The following is a 17,430-nucleotide window of genomic DNA, read 5'->3' as shown; positions in this document are numbered from 1 at the left end:
TTTACTGACTATCTGTTGGATACTTGGCATCACACTTTTGAATATTATCTCACTCTTATAATAATACTTCAAAGCAGGTGATGTTAGCCCCAACTTAAAAGTGGAGAATGCAGGGTGCTGAGAACTGGGTAACCTAGCTGATCTCACTTAGCCAGTCAGTGCCAGGACTAAAGTTTCTATCCAAGTCTGCATGACTCCCAAGCTCTTTCTACTGTATCCAGTACCTTACTCTAAGCCTTCTTAAAAAACAATAAAATAATAAGGTAACTCATCTGGCATGTATTTCTTTTAAACTCTCACTTTTAAACTTGGAGCTGGAAGGGACTTAAAAGATTATCTGGCTCTTTTCTTGCCAGAGTCCTTCAAATGGCTCACCTGCATGGCACAGGCCCCATATAAAGTAGAAAGAGTTCATATTCTCTGTGAAAAAGCTCTTTCCACATTCATAAAGAAGATTAAACAAGGCTTATATCCTTTTCTTTCCCCTAGTGCTTTGTTCTGGGGTCTTGATTCTCTTTTGAGGTCCCTTCTTCCCTTCTCAGGGGCTCCACAGCCCTCCTCCAATAAGGACCACCTTGTCAAGGAGGGAGTAATCAAATCAGCCTTAGGGGTCCCTCATTTACACATCCCAAGGTTCTCACCAGCTTCTGTAACACGGGATGATCAGAATTTAGGCATAACAGAAAAGAAGTCTGATTTTCCTACCGTTTACCGTTTTCTGTGTGGTAAACTCTTTCATATATACTTTTCATTTAATCTTCACAAGAGCCCTATAAAAATAAGTATAAGCATCTCTGCTTTTATACCAAAATAACTGGTTTCAAAATTTAGGATCACAGATATGGACTGTAAGTAAAAAAGAAAAATTCAATCCCACCATGAATAAGTCAACGCCCATATTTACTACCCTACAGGCCCCCAGTTTGGACCCATGAGACCCATTATCTTTTTTTGCACCTTGGTTCACCGCCTCCTCCAACACACACCTACTACCTTCAGTAGACTTGTCAATATCACCAAAAAAGCTTGGCTAGGATTTTGGATTTTCAGTGCAAATCCATTATCCCTGAAGGGAACTCAAATGTATGTCCTAATGACTGTGACTAAAAGTTATCATCTGAGCGCAAGGCCCAGCCCAGTGTGAGGACATTGCTGATTCATCGTCTCTGCTCTCTGCCTGGCCTTGGATTTCTACATAGTACATTTCCTCCCTAGTAAGCAGGCCTGGCCCTATTCTTTCTCAACTTTGGTTTCAGGTCACTTTTCTAGTCCAGCAAGGCCACTGTAAATTTAAATCCTATTTTTCTCCCCCAAAGCACTGTTTTTATTTATACAGAGTCCTAACCACTTCCGTAGTAGGAATGGGAGAGGTTCCTTTATCAATCCAGGGCCTCCATAATGTTGGTCTGTTGTTACCAAACACACAGGCAAGTGGCATCATGAATTTGGTAAATTAATGACAATGTCCAATCTCTCTCTGCTAGAGCAACCAGGTGAACATCAATCTCTGCTTCTGTAAGAATCCTGAACTTTGAATTTTCAACTGTAACTACTCAACTTCTATTTCCGAAGGTTTTAAATCAATTGATAGAACAGAAGACAAACATGTAATTGTAGTTTCTACTGTCTGTTCAAACATCCAACAAATTTCTTCTTCACTTTTCCTCAAGGAAGCTTTTGACTCAGTTTAACTCTTGCTGCAGTGGCTTTACACCCACAGTAGTAACCTGCAGGATCACACCTGTACACCCGAGGGCCTTGTTCTTCATCTGTACCAACTAGAATCATACAACCACCAAGTGGCCTCATTTCAGCATTCTGTGTGTAGACCTGAGAAAGATCAGCAGTTCTTTTACACAGCATGTCCACAGGAGTCTCATAGCCACACTCGTATTTCCAATTAGCTGCCTCATAGCGTGCCCTTTGTACCTGGGATCTGCTGTCAGCTGTCATTCATCACACAGCCAATGTTTTCAGTTATCTTGAATAAGTGAGTCACTGTGCTGGAATCCAATAATTTGTCAGGTACTTACTTTCTTCTGTGTGACATTTACTGCCCAGTCCTTCCCTCTGACAGCTGCTGATGTAAGACCACCCTGGTTTATAGCCTTAAAAGTATATTCTACTTGGTAAAGCCTGCCCTCGGGCAAAAAAAATGGTAATGTGGAAATCCAAACCAGTGCTGGAAGCACGGGACGTGTTGGTGCACCCACTACTTCAAACACAGTCTTGGGGCCCCATGGCTCCAGCACCAGGCCTACAAACCCTTCCTAAATCCTATTTTTGAAGTCCTCCTCTTATGAGCATATCATCCACCAAGGTAATAAGCACATTTCCCATTCTCACCTAACAAATGTCAACAAAAGTGTGTTCCCTGCTTGGCAGCTGCATGAACTCTTCACTCCTTAGGGAAATCCTGACCCTTACTGCTGACTGGGAGATTAATGCAGGGTTCCAATCCACTTTGGATAGGATGGACTGGGGGACACCATCTTGTGGGCGATCATTCGTAAGGATACCATGACATGACATTAAACACAATTCTCAAGAACTTTGTAAGGGTTAAGGAACAACCAGTCCTCGTTCCCCTGCTCCAACTTCTTCCTTCCAAAGAAAATAACTTAAGGAATGGTTTACTAACTTACAGGTCTGGGTCAAATGCTTCTTGGGTCTTGAAGAGTTTAAGAACAACAAACGTTTTCCCCTATATCAAGTAACTCCAGCCCTCAGCTGAACCCCGGCTTCCATCTGCAATTCCTCAGCCCCTGAAAATTGTTGGATGTGTGTTCCCTTTATGTTATTTGTTCTGATGCTATCTGATGGTTTTTCTTTCACCATGTAAGATACTCCACCAGTACAAATAGCTCCCAGGAAAATGGTCTGCAGCAAGCCTGTGTGGGGAATTCTGACAGCCTCCCAAACAAAGGGAAAGTTGTTTCTCAAGTTCTCCACATCTGAATCCATTTGCTGGAATCTATTAGCGCATTCCACTGTCACTGTGGATGGGCTGCTAATAGAGCTGGGGCACCAGGGTTTTTAAAAGTGCTATTAAAGTGGGAATTTGTCTTGTTACCTTGGAAGTGAATTATGTAAAGGTGCCTAATTATCTCCCAGGCATCTTGCAGCCTGGCCATGACAGAATATGGGAGGGTCACCTTATCCTAATGCCTCTCAAATATCATCAAGGCACAGGGAGCCAGCTTTCAGAGACCTCACACACTAAGTAGCAGGCCACTGTGACAATGCTTTTGACAACTAGGTAAGCAGCAGACCTCCAACAACTGAGGCACGTGCTGCTTGCCCACAAAGCTCTTAGAGGGATGAACCCATTCTGATCACCTGGCCTACTCTGGAAAACAATTTCAGTTTTGTCATCAAATTTAGAAGTCAATACAATTTCTAAATTATGTAAAACACTAAATGAAAGGATTAGGATAAAGCACCAGTGACCCCAGAAACACATACACATGCATATAAACACACACACACACACACACACACACACACACACACACACCTTTACTCACCAATTTTATTCTCAGATACTCACCCCCAGCTACCACACATATTCTTTCATGCATGTAAAGGTATCCTAATCATAAAGTGACCAGATAGGAGATCGGCAGAAAGTGAAGTGGAAAACAGTTGTGATTATTTGGGTAGAGATGCCCCTACACACAGTTTCATTTCATGGCTCTTTTAATTGACCTTTTGTTTTGCAAGGAAGAAAAACTCATTTGAATTAATTCAAGTAAAAAATGGAAACTTCTTGCTAATTTTGTCTTCTCTTTGATAATCTGTTTATTTCATCTGTGTCTTGATAGGCCAGGGTCTGCTTGACCTTGACAGCGGTGCTGGTCTTTTCCCCTTTGCCTCCACTGCCCAGGTCCATTCTCCACCCTTCATGCTCTGTCCTGTGCTCCAGAAGTCCCCTTGCTCATTGTTTCCTGTTGGGTTTAGCCAGTGGAAGATGTTATCAAGTGAGCAGAAGATGAGAAGAGAGGAAGGCCAGGGGATTTCCTCCTCACTCCCTCCCAGCCCTGGAACCACACTAGCAGCAGCTACTCCACCTCTCCAGCTCCTGATGTCATCCAGGAACACCATTCTACCCTGTCCCTAGGCTTAGGGTTGACAACACCTCTCTATTGCTTCAACATCCCAAGTGGGTTCCTTATCCTGCCCTACACATTGGTTCATACCTGCCTAGAGTCCCTTCCTTGATATCATTGCACTTGAATCCTCTGAGTTAAATTCTGTTCACTGCCTAATGCAGTAAAACCTCCAGATGTCCTAACTTTGATCTGTTCAGTCTTTCTTCAACTCTAATTGCTTTTCACATTCTACAAATGCAAATTCAGGCTACTATACATCCTCTTCATAAACATTTCCTCTCTTCCCAGCTTGGTCACACTTAATTTTCTGGTATCTTATCAATATCAATAATTGCCATCCATTCTTTCATTCATCTGAAAAATAAAAGTATTTGTTTTCCAAATAATATAGATGCTTAACAATCTTCTTCAGTTCATTACTACAGTTGAATTTGCATTTGGGATCTTGCAGGATCCTCCATACTCCAAGTTCCACAAGGTCAAGTTCAGAGTATTTTGGCTCGTGACTGTATCCCCATTACCAAACACAGTGCCTGGTACATGGTAGATAGATGAATGGATGGATAGATGGATAGATAGATAGATAGATAGATAGATAGATAGATAGATAGATGATAGATAGATAGATAGATATTGAGCTCTAAATGAAAGAGAGTAGAAAAAGAAGAAGAGGAGAAAGAAGAGGATAGGAAGGAGAAGGAATTTGTTCCCTTGGGTTTTATCTGCTGTAGAAAAATTTACAATAGTAATAATAATACTGGTGGTAAAAGTTAATATTTATTGAATATGAACTAAGTGCTATTATTATCTCCCTTTTAGTGATAAGGAAACTTAGGGTTCAAGAGGTTGGGAATTTGTTCTAGATCACCAAGTTAATATGTGGCAGAACCAGCCTATGTCTAATGGTCTCTACAAGGTCTACAGTGTTGTAGAGTACAATTTTAAGAACAGACCAACCAGAGAAGTCCAAATCTGAGTCTTTATTAGCCGGTCAGCTGACTGTCTCACACAGTGCCCAAAATGGCTATTGGAAGAACAGCCCCGACCATAGGGTTGCAGGGATTTTTATACCATAAGTCAGTACATCAATCATAAGGGTCTGTTGCTATGATTCAAAACTACAAACTCACATCACATGATCTAAAATCATAAGTAGAAGGAGAAGTGGGTCAAAACGACCTTAGTTGGGTACAAGTTAAAGAATGGTTACTAACATCTAGACAATCGCTGTTGACATGGTACATTGTCTAAAAAAAAATAGTAATCAAAAAGAAAACAATTTTATATTATATAAGAATTGCCATTTTGTGTCACCAAACCCGCTATGCTAAGCAATTGTTGATGGGTACAGAGGTGGGGTGTTCCCATGGGAGAAGCATTTCCTACATAACATGGAGTCTCAGGGTAAAATGGAGTCTGTTTAGTTATTGCCCATATAGCCTGTCCTATAACATTTCCATGGAGTCAAATATGTCAACCCATCACATACAGTCCTAATAAACCCAAATCCACAAATTTATGGCTCTGGGATTCCCTGTGGAGCCTACGGTACAGCTCCATCTCAGCTGTGACAGTGCCAGAACTTCAGATATTTGTAGGTGTGCATACCTTCCATGGAGCCTTCCACTCTTCAGGTTGTCTGTGAGTGTTTCTCTCTGTGGACGGGAAGAAAGATGCTAAAGGAAAAGAAAGCAAGACCTGGTTTCCGGAAGTTGTCTTAAAGTGAGGCTTTGCTTGGTAAGCCTACAATCCCACTATCTGCTCATCCTTGAATACTAGACAATGAATACTATCCTTGAATACTATACTCGTTCTAGACCAGTAAAAGCCAGCACCATTTCAAGCCTGTGAATCTCCCTGTATGGTGAGGTGAAGTCTGTTTTCTTTCCTTGCCTGGCAGCCAAATCCATTTTCCTTATCCTGACATGAAGGGTTTTGCAGGAGGCAAAGTAGGAGTTCTCTTGCTTCCCAGAATGTAGCACTTGCAAGATGGAAGCGCTTATGTCTGGGAAGTTGTTTTTGCCTGACTTATTAGAATAGGCAGGAGTTCTCAAAATTTTTGTGCCATAGACCCCTTTGCAGTTTGATGAGACTTATGGACCCCTTATGAAAGTTAGTATTTTTAATGAAGAACCTAATTATGCAGAAATTCAAGGTAAATCAATTATATTGAAAAAGAATGATATTTTTAAATTGTGATATAATAACAATATACTTTTTAATTAGTGCTTTAAACACTAATATCTATTATATATGTACTATTATTTCAGATTGTTATTGGTGACAGAATCACAGGTACTCTGAGTCACCTGCATTCATGGTGGAAAGAAATGCTAACATTCAGTTAGAAGTTATTGAAAATAAAAATGTGACTCTTTCCCAGCAGAGCCCCTGAATGTCCCTGGCCTGAGAGTAAGAACCTCTAGCTAGGCTAGGGATAGAAACATTAGAATTCCAGTTGGGAGGGACTGTAGAAGAGACTGGCTCATTTTACAGATGAGCAAAGGTTGATTCTGAAGGTTTAAGAAGCTCTTCAATTTTTTGGTATACCTTGTAGGTTCTAGTATCCAGTATTTTGGTTTTTTCATGTGAAGAAATTATTGTGTAAGGTAAGAGCAAATATTTTAGAGAAGCATCTGCTCAGCACATGCTTTGAATAACATCATTTGTGAATTGAACGTGGAGAAAAGCAGGGGAAATGTTCCTGTCTTCAATGGGCCTCACTTCCTGGACCCCTCTAGAGTTTGCAGCTTGTTCCCTTAAACCAGTCACACGAGTTCAAAAAAATCTCTCATCTTCCTGGCAAGGACATCCTCCGAGTATTCAAAAAGGCACATTTTTTACTTTCAGCTAATAATGAAGATACCAAGATGGGGAAAACCTCATTTAAATTTCAATAGATTCTTTAGAAGAAAGTCACACACTCCTCAATGGAAATTTTCACTGACATCTTGACATAGATCCCACCACCCTTGGAGGTACACAGGATCTGGCAGACAGACATCCAGCAGATGTGGATGGATACCCGCTCCCCAGCTTTACTCTGACCTCCTGCCTCATGCCCAGCTAGGTTACTCAGATCCCCAAAAGAAACAAAAAATCAAACTCTGTCTCTACTGTCTTCTCTTTGAAAGCCACAGAATATCTAAAGATCTGAAAATCTTTTATATCATTTCAGATCTAGAAGTTACTCACAGAGACGATCTATCAGGGACACTAACGTGACCTTGGGCAGGAAAATTCTTCTTTGTGCAGAAGTATCTGAGTCCCCTCCACTAAATGCCAGAAGTTACCTCTCCCTCCAAACATCCTTAAGCCACGCAGCCCGAGGCTGTGGTTGTGGCTGAGAACTGTCAGATGAAAACAAAAGCTAATGAGTTCCCTAAGATATAGACATAGCCGATGTATTGATTTACTGATACTCCCACTTGCTTCCAAAAGGATTCAAATGTGTAAAATGACCCAATTTTTATTTGGCCATAAAAAAATTCTTATCTCCATTTAACACATGAGGAAATTACCCAGAGCCACACAGCTAGAAAGCATAGGAAACCAGAACTTGGGTGTTCAGCACCAGTTCTACTGTGTTACTTCCTCTGCCACTCAGTGGCTTCTGCCCGGCATTGGGCCATTGTGGGTGCCACATTGAAGGCCCTGGTGCTGCCCTAACCACCTGAGTCTGACAGATGTGATTGTCCCTACAGGTGCTGCAAGGAGCAGCCACGTGTTTCTATGCTTTCATTGGCTTTGACATCATTGCCACCACCGGAGAGGAAGCCAAGAATCCCAACACATCCATCCCTTACGCTATCACTGCCTCCCTGGTCATCTGCCTGACAGCCTATGTGTCTGTAAGTACCAAATGCTGACAGGACCCTCCTCCTGGCCTTTTATATTTAATCTGAAAATGTGGCTCTAGGACTATGTCCCCTCCTCTGTCAGGAAGTAGGCCTCGCCTTCTGCCTTCTCGGTGTTTGAATGCCAAGATGTCTAGAAGAAACGCAGGGCTCCCCTCCGTAAAGAAGTCCCAGGCCCTTTCAGCCTTCACCTCTGGAGTCCCCACCCTCATCCCCGCTACACCCAGACTCGCAGCTTCTGCCGCTGTCCCAGAGCATGGTGTGCAGGGAGTGGGCCGCCATCCAAGGAGCTCAGGTCATAGGCTGGCAGTAACGGGCGGTGTGCGAGCAGAGGCACTGTGGCCTCTGTGCACAGCCCTCAATGCTCCTCTGTCTTCTGGGAGCTTCCCGACAGCAAAGAGGCGAGGCTCCTGCAGCGTGGGGAGAGAGAGTACATTGTCCTCTGGAGACTCTCTTCCCCTTCATTCTGGGGTGGGGGGTGCAATATCTTTTGTCTGTTGCCCCCTCTTTTCACAACAGCTCAATTCCATCCTTGGGGTTTCCCTGCCTAAGGTGGCCCTCAGAGTGAAGCCCTCAGCCTGCTCTCTCGGGATCCTGAGACGCCTCGTACACCTTTGATGTCTCATCTCCCAGTTCCCACATCCAGATCTCTATCACAAAAATAGTCCAGCCATATCCAACATCCCCTCAGCACCCGTCAACAGAGAGAACCTACAGCTGGCGAGCCATCAGGTGTGGGGTCACACAAATGCTCCCAGGTCCTGAGGGTCCTACTCACTTGGGTCACTACAATTAGGAAAGAGCCGGGGGTGCAGCCTGCCAGGCCTACCATTCTTCTCCGCCCCACCCCACCCCCCAAAAAAAAATCTTTAGCAACCAATTAAGGAAGCCTGACCTATTAATGGTTAAAGCAATCTGCAAAACAGGATTGTCCTGGAAGCCAAACAAAAATAGGAGAGTATCCTCAGGTGTGGATGACAGCAATTTAGTTGCCCAGCCAGATGTTTTCTGATTATCCCTGAGGGCAGAGTATTGAGGGAGGGGTGGCAGAGTTGTAGGGGCAGCAGAGACACCCTGTTCTACATTTGCTTTCCACTTCTTCTTCATACCTCCCCCTCCTCCAGAAGTGGGTCTTGGCAGCACACACACAATAAAGTCAATAATCACAGTTCCTCCCTTAGAATAGCAACTTTATAGACTACAGAACGCTTCTATGCCTCTACCAAATTTTTGCTCTTTCTGTCTAATATGGCCAGGAGATTCAACGTGACTTGCTGTACTCATTCTCCTCCTACCCACTCCACCCCACCCTACCCCAACCCCAAAGGGAATGTAGTAAGTAGTAGTATCCCTGGGAAGCATCCTCTTTTAGACTACATGGGCCTTAACCTTGCTTTGGGAGCTGCTTGCTCTTTATTGGTTAGCAGGCAACAGTTCCATCATCGTGGTAAAAGCCAAATTGCTAGACTATGATCGTACATCTTGTTATTTTCCCTAGTAGTTCATGGTTTCACTAAAGCATCTTGGCTCCTGAAGACCTGGCAAAGAAATGGTCTACATACAACTACTCTCTCCCTCTCAGGCTTTGAACTCCCTTAGGTCATGATTGGCCTTCACAGGACTAGGGGAACTCATATCTGACCATATGACTGTTGGCGCCATTGTCTCCAGCCAATTCTGAAGAGACCAATGTTATGGCAGATCTATGCCACGTGAAGGAAGGTAGATCCTGGAGTCCCTAACCAAGTGTTCCCTGGTTAAGCAAAACCACAGTGGTCTTATCAGAGTAGGACTAGATTCCATCTTGATGCCATAATGTCTTATTTGACCTGCACGACCCTTAGAACTGACCTAGAGAGTGGAAATGGAAATATGAGTCATCACTGGGGACCCATTTGTTAATTGGTTGTGGGCTTACCTTTGGAGTTTTGATCTTGGGTGTCTGGAGTAAAAGGGAGTGCAGATAAGACCCTGTAGGACACTGAAGGAATAAAAGAACTGAGAGTCTTGTCCTTGAGGGCAGGCTATTCACAGTCACTGCTGGGACTGGATACAGCTCCTTCCATCTGGGACAGTCTGCCCCCAACTGCTCTGATTTCATGGGACAGAAACACCTGCAGACTTACTCCTTGGATATGAAAGGGCCACAGAGAGATATCAGAGATGATCTGGATCAGTCCACTGAAATTGCATGTGGGAAGAAAACCTGAAGGTCAAAATCTCGAGATTGAATGCCAATAAAGCCACATGCCAATCAGTGGAAGATCCAAACAGCTGTGCAAGGCTCTGCCTCCAGGTGCAGAGTGCTGCTTCTCCTATAGGCCATCTATCCATGCTGTAGTTCCTCAGCCTCCAACCATACCTTCTCTTCTTTTCACAGGTGAGCATGATCTTAACTCTGATGGTGCCATATTATGCCATTGATACGGAATCCCCTCTCATGGAGATGTTTGTGGCTCATGGCTTCTATGCTGCAAAATTTGTAGTGGCCATTGGGTCGGTTGCAGGACTGACAGTCAGCTTGCTGGGCTCCCTCTTCCCAATGCCAAGGGTCATTTATGCCATGGCTGGTGATGGACTTCTTTTCAGGTAAGGGTTATGCTCCATGACATGTATTCTGCTCTCCTGTGTCTTTCAAGGGAGATTGTCACCCACTGTCAACTGGGCAGAGTTTTGATAAGAACCACACTGTGGACCTTGTTATATATCCTGGGAGAGAGTTTGAGTCTAAAACGCTCCCTCTGCTTGACTCTGGGTCCCTCAATCTGGCACTAACTGATATGTTCCCCCACCTGCCCCTCTCTCTTTGACACTGTATCTCCCTTGTGAAGATGGTGCACATTAAATCACTGCACAAAAGTCTGGGGAGGTGGGGCTCCAGAGGGAAGAACCTGCCCCAGGGACATTTTAGACCTGCAGGGACATATTGAGACCTGCTGCCTGCCCTTCTCTTCACAGATCCTCTGAAGTTTAAAAAAAAAAAAATCAACAGAGAGAGGATAAGACCCTCAGAACAGATCTAGTAACTGTAGCAACAATAATTACCATTGTTGGACTTTTTTGTATCCCAGGTGCTTTGTGTATAGCATCCCATTTAGTTCTCACAACAACTCTGTTTGCAGATAAGTATACCAGGAATTAGAGAGGTTAAGAAATAAATCTCACTTCAAGTCTCCCATGCACTGAGGGGCAGGTCAGAATTTGAACCCAGAACCATCTGACTCCAAAAGTCAGTCTCTTAACTACCAAAATATTGACAGTTCTAGCCCCCTACATTGACCATGAATCTGCCTGTGGTATAAAGGGATGTGGTCCCACCTCTTGGTACCCAGGCTCAACATGGGAGGCCAAGGAACTCTCAGGGGTGCAGAAAGAGCTGTCCCAGGGATTTTACCTCTACCACTAGCTGTCATCCTCTGCTCCATGTAGGCTTGGTGAGCAGACCAAGAAGGGGTCACCAAAGGCTGAATGTTCTCTATGATATGCAGATGCTAACACACAATAAGGGTGATGGAGGGAAGAATAGAAGTTCACTGGATTAGACAAAGGGGAATGAAGGGAAGGGAAAAGGGATGGGAATAGGAAAGACAGTAGAATGAATTGGACAAAACTTTCCTATGTTCATATATGAATCCATGAACAAGGAAACTCCACATCATGTTCAACCACAAGAATGGGATGTTATGTTCCATGTATGTATAATAATGTCAAAATACTTCTACTGTCATATATAACTAAAAAGAACACATTTTTAAAAATAAAAATAATAAATAAATAAAAGAAAAAATAAAAAGGGCTTACATTGATGGAGGTGTGAACACTTCACTCATCCAAAATGTTTCTCTGCTGTCAAAGAAAATTAAGAGGAAAGATGAGAGGACTTCAGGCAAATTTACAGTTCTGTGTGAATCATGAAAATAAAGGGAGGAATGAAAGAGGATGAAGGAGGCAGGACCAGAAGGAGAGAGAGGAAGAAAGGGGGAGCCTCCTTCATCCTATAGGAACTGCTACAGGTTCTGTAGGAACTGCTACATCAACTGCCACTGGTGGCCCTGTTGGTCTTCTCTTCTTCAGTGAATAACTAGCTTAGACTTGAACCTGTATCTCTGAGCACAGGTCCTTAATTACTGTGCTATTTGTCCAGCTACAATTCTGTACTTTGATGCAGGGTAGTGTTTCTCAAGCTTTAGAGCCCTTTGGAGGTCTTTTAAGGAGCAATTTGCTGAGCATCACCCCCAGAGACTCTGATGTAGTAGATCTTGGGTGAAACCTGACAATATCTATTTCTAACAAGCTAAAGGTGATGCTGATGTTGCAAACCCACAAGTTCAGGGAACCCCCAAGCAGGTATATGACTTCCTTCAGCCATTCCTCTTTCACAGCAAAGCCTGGGTTTCCATTTAGACCTCTGCCAGACCTCCTGGCTTCAATTAGTCTTCCTTGTCTCATTGTGAGGAGGAAATTTAATGAAGAAGTTTGCCTCAAAATCAAGAAATTAAAATGAAGCCTCTCTAACACTCCAGGAGCCAACTTAGGAATAGCAGTCAATTAAAGCAGTGTGCAGAAGTAAATTGGAAGGGCAGGATGAGGAGGAACTAACCACACAAGCCTGCTAACATTCTGGTCCCCTACATTGACCATGTTAGAATCAGTCACCACCTGTGTGGCATGCCGTTAACTCTGTTTCACCTCTCCTCCAGGTTCCTGGCTCATGTAAGCTCCTACACAGAGACTCCAGTGGTAGCCTGCATTGTGTCAGGGTTCCTGGCAGCTCTGCTCTCGCTGCTGGTCAGCCTGAGAGACCTGATAGAGATGATGTCCATTGGCACACTCCTCGCCTACACCTTGGTCTCTGTCTGTGTCTTGCTCCTTCGATATCAACCTGAGAGTGACATTGATGGTTTTGTCAAGTTCTTGTCTGAGGAGCACACCAAGAAGAAGGAGGGCATTCTGGCTGAATGTGAGAAGGAAACATGTTCTCCTGTGAGTGAAGGGGAAGAGTTTTCTGGCCCAGCCACCAATACATGTGGGGCCAAAAATCTCCCATCTTTGGGAGACAATGAGATGCTCATTGGAAAATCAGACAAGTCAACCTACAATGTCAACCACCCCAACTATGGTACCGTGGACATGACCACAGGCATAGAAGCTGATGAATCTGAAAATATTTATCTCATCAAGTTGAAGAAGCTGATTGGGCCCCGTTACTACACCTTGAGAATCCGACTGGGTCTTCCAGGCAAAATGGACCGGCCCACAGCAGCCACAGGGCACACGGTGACCATCTGTGTGCTCCTGCTTTTCATCCTCATGTTCATCTTCTGCTCCTTCATCATCTTTGGTTCTGACTACATCTCAGAGCAGAGCTGGTGGGCCATTCTTCTGGTTGTTCTGATGGTGCTGCTGATCAGCGCCCTGGTGTTTGTGATCCTGCAGCAGCCAGAGAACCCCAAGAAGCTGCCCTACATGGCGCCTTGCCTCCCCTTTGTGCCTGCCTTTGCCATGCTGGTGAACATCTATCTCATGCTAAAGCTCTCCACCATCACATGGATCCGGTTTGCGGTCTGGTGCTTTGTGGGTAAGCAAATTCCCCTGGAGCCTGGAGAGTTTCTTTTTCAAGGTCTTGAACAGGCTTATCCCAAAATTACCTCCTAACTGGACTACACCCCTCCATTCTTAGAGAAATCTGGCTGGTTCTATGGACCTCTGCTTGCTTGCTTTCCCCCACCCCCTCTTTTTTCTCTCTTGCTTCCACATATGACCCTTGGCTTTCTGAATTTGGCTTATTTCACTTAACGTAATGCTCTCAAGTTCCATCCATTTTCCTGCAAATGACTTAATTTCATTCTTCTTTATGGTTGAGTAGCATTCCATTATGTATATGTACCACATTTTATTTATCCATTCATCTGTTGATGGAGCCACCTAGACTGGTTTCATAGTTTGGCTTATGTGAATTGTGCTGCTATAAACATGAGTATGCATGTATGATGGCCTTAATTCTTTAGGATACATTCTAAGGAGTGGTATGGCTGGGTCATATGGCGATTCCTTTTCTAGTCTTTTAAGGAACCTCCCTGCTGATTTTCATAAGTGGTTGTACTAATTTATAACCCCACTAACAAGATAAAAGTGTTCCTTTTCCCCCCACATCCTCTCCAACATCTATTATTTTTTGTATTCTTTCTGGCTGCCATTGTAACTGGAGTGAGATGAAATCTCAGTGTAGTTTTAATTTGCATTTCCCTAAATGCTAAAGATGTTGAATATTTTTTCATGTATTTGTTGACCACTTGAATTTCTTCTTTTAAGAAGGGTCCATTTAGTTTATTTGTCCATTTATTAACTGGATGATTTGGGGGGGTTCTGGTGTTTGGGGACTTTTCAAGTTCCTTACATATTCTGGATATTAACCCCCTACCAGAATAGGTAGTTAACAAAGATTTTCTCCCATTCTGTAGGCTTCTCTTTGCACTCTTCATTTTTTCCTTTGCTGTGCAAAAGCTTTGTAATTTGATTCCACTCCACTTATTGATTCTTGTTTTATTTCTTCATATATATGTATTTATATATATATAAATATATATATTTATATTTATTTATATATATATATATTTATATATAAATATATTTATATTTATATTTATATTTATATATGTACACACACACACATTTGCTGTAGATGGACACAATATTTTATTTATTTATTTTATGTGGTGCTGAGAATTGAACCCAGTGCCTCACACATGCAAGGCAAGTGCTCCACCACTGAAGTACAACTTCATCCTTGGTTTTATTTCTTGAGCATTAGGGGTCTTATCAAGAAGTTGATGCCTGCACTAATATGTTGGTGGTTTGACCCTATGGTTTCTTCTAGAAGTAGCAAAGTTTCTAGTCTAATCCCTAGTTCTTTGACCCACTCTGAGTTGATTTTTCTTCAGGGTGATTGATATGGACTAATCTCCTCCCTCTACATATGCATAACCAGTTTTCCCAACATCATTTGTTAAAAAGGCTGTTTTTTTCACCAACATATGGTTTTGGCAATTTGTCAAGGTCAGAGGAGTGTATCTGTGTGGGTTTGTCTGTGTCTTCTATTCTGTATCACTGGTCTATGTATCTGTTTTTATGCCAGTACCATGCAGTTTTTGTTACTATAGTTCTGTGGTATAATTTGAAGTCAGGTATTGTGATGCCTTCAGCATTGATTTTTTTTTTAATTGGTTTGACCATTCTGGGTCTCTTATTCTTCCAAATGAATTTTAGGACTGTTTTTAATCTGTGAAAAACTGGACCCTTGCTCTCTGCATTAGAATCAATAAAGCTGATCAACCCAGATGGAATTGAATACTAAATGACTGGAAGTTCTTCTTGTGCAAGGATAATTAGTATTAGGAAAATAAGTTCACTTAAAATGTATCCACTTTTTGAAAAGGGAGACAAAAATAGCATAGAAAAGAGAAAGGGAAAGAGGTCGATTGGAATTCTACCATAGAAAATAAAAATTGTGAAATAATAAATAATGAAGAAATGTGTTTCTTACACATTTGACAAAATTAAATTAGAAGAGCAATCATCCTCTAATTTTTAAAATGAACAAAGTATGGATTAAGTGTGGATTTGGGGGCATAATTTTTCTGACAACATTGTAGCATGGCACCATTTAACACCCTTCACTTCATACTGACATTTGTAAAATATTCAAGAGCTTTTCATTTCTTCCCCCAAGGTATTTTCTTTATTCCTGGATATTCCAAATATTCTCTTAGAGAGTGCCCATCATGCCATCATCCTTCTTGATTGTCTCTCTTCGGCTGTTAATAACTAATGAGTCTGTTAGATCAATTTTTCACAGCTTTACATATGAATTCAAGTTGTTCTCTAAATTCACTTTCATTGACTTTGAGGTCTTTACCTTTTCTGAGATTTCAAATTTTACTTCTGACCAATTCATATTTTATTTGCATTATAGGTTTTGAATATCTAACAATTGCTAATGTTTAATGAGGATGTTGGACATTAAGTTCATGATAACTTGAGAGGGATGATTAAAAGAAGTATCATTTTAAACTTCCTTATTAACTATTTTTATGTCCCTTACGTAGCTTTTTTTGATAACAAATCGCTAAGGAGGCACCTCAGGAGTTTGAGGAACAGGAAAGTAATAGATTAATTATCCCCCTGCCTAAAGGAGGGACAAGACATATCCCTGAAATTAACCAGCCCAGGCAAGGGGACAGAACTCCTTCCTATTCCTTAGTAGCCTGCCCACTGCTTGAGGCCCGTGTACAGGTAGGTGTTCAGCGTGTGTCCTATATGCCTGGAACAGTGCCTATGCTATGTGCTTAAGAAATATGTCTTACATTATTATAAGGTAATTTTCAAATGGGAAAAAAAATGAACTTCAAGTTAGAACAGTCATAAAGGACTATGAAGAGGTAGAATTTGAAAGGAGCCTGCAATGTAAGATCTAGGTAGAAGGAACTGGGGTAAAACAAGGCAATTAAAGGAAAAGGTTAGGGTCTTCCAGCAGATTCCTTGCCTCTGCAGGCCACTCTGTGCCTCCCTGTTTGTATTTTGTCTCAATTTTTCATTGTTCTAAGTCTCATCCCTTGTAAGACTTTGGGGGATTTCTTGAGAAGACATCACTGATTCATCAAAATTTTCACCATTTATATAATTTCTTTACAATCTCCATCTCTGTTTAAATACTTTTCCACTGGAACATGTAGTTAATCAATGTTTTATTATGGGCAGAAATGACTAAAGTTGAGTAGAAATTTTTCAGTCAGGAATATGTCAAGTGAAAGGAGATATAGACTGCTGCCCTCACTCACAGATGATTAAACCTGGAGAGACTTCATCTCTAGTTCAGTATCACCCACAGCATACTGCCCATCCCATTGACCTTAATTGAATGAACTTTCTAGAATATTCTATAGTTATACATTTTCACATGTATTAAAAGACCACACATACACATGAATCTGGTGGCTTCACAGTTTTGCTTAAGATGAGATGATAGATGATTTTTTTAACTTAAAAAGTAAATCATGTTTTAAAAAAATCATTAGTACTAGTATGGCACCATATGATGTATAGCAACAATACTAATAAGCATGTATCACATATCAGCATCATTCCAAGGGCTTTACCTGGTTAGTTAATTTACTCATCTTATTTATTTAATCTCACAGTCTGCATCTTACAGACTAAGAAACTCAGGCACTTGCCTGAGATTACTTAACTAGAATATAGCAGAGTGAAGATTAGAACTCAGGAAGAGTGGGTCCGGAGTCCACAATCATAGCCATTATATTATACTTGATCTTAGCCAAAAGGCTGAGAAGCAATAAAGCCACTATATTTAAAATGTGGCATAGCTCAATTCACAATAGCTAGATTGTGGAACCAACCTAGATGCCCTTCAACAGATGAATGGATAAAGAAACTGTGGTGTA

General features: G+C 42.0%; 1 protein-coding gene, 1 long non-coding RNA gene and 1 pseudogene across 2 annotated transcripts in view; 1 reads left to right on the top strand and 2 right to left on the bottom strand.

The window, feature by feature from the left end:
• Slc7a14 (solute carrier family 7 member 14) overlaps positions 1 to 17,430 on the top strand; it is a 102,899-nt gene that overhangs the window by 74,478 nt on the left and 10,991 nt on the right. Inside the window, exons 5-7 of the mRNA XM_047563042.1 lie at positions 7,817 to 7,963; positions 10,350 to 10,558; positions 12,670 to 13,547. Of these exons, the coding sequence (XP_047418998.1) occupies positions 7,817 to 7,963; positions 10,350 to 10,558; positions 12,670 to 13,547 (1,234 nt within the window). The remainder of the gene's footprint in view (positions 1 to 7,816; positions 7,964 to 10,349; positions 10,559 to 12,669; positions 13,548 to 17,430) is intronic.
• LOC124992763 (proteasome subunit alpha type-6-like) lies at positions 1,413 to 1,956 on the bottom strand (annotated as a pseudogene).
• LOC124992346 (uncharacterized) lies at positions 3,689 to 7,412 on the bottom strand. Its single transcript, XR_007110106.1, has 3 exons — positions 7,308 to 7,412; positions 5,721 to 5,767; positions 3,689 to 3,947 (listed from the first exon to the last, which is right to left on the bottom strand). It is a non-coding gene; the product is annotated as an uncharacterized LOC124992346 (long non-coding RNA).

This window comes from Sciurus carolinensis, chromosome 9 (genome assembly GCF_902686445.1).
Source record: "Sciurus carolinensis chromosome 9, mSciCar1.2, whole genome shotgun sequence".
In the NCBI taxonomy this organism is placed as follows: Eukaryota; Metazoa; Chordata; class Mammalia; order Rodentia; family Sciuridae; genus Sciurus; species Sciurus carolinensis.
Note: the sequence above shows the minus strand (reverse complement) of the source record. Positions and strands in the feature narration are given on the sequence as shown.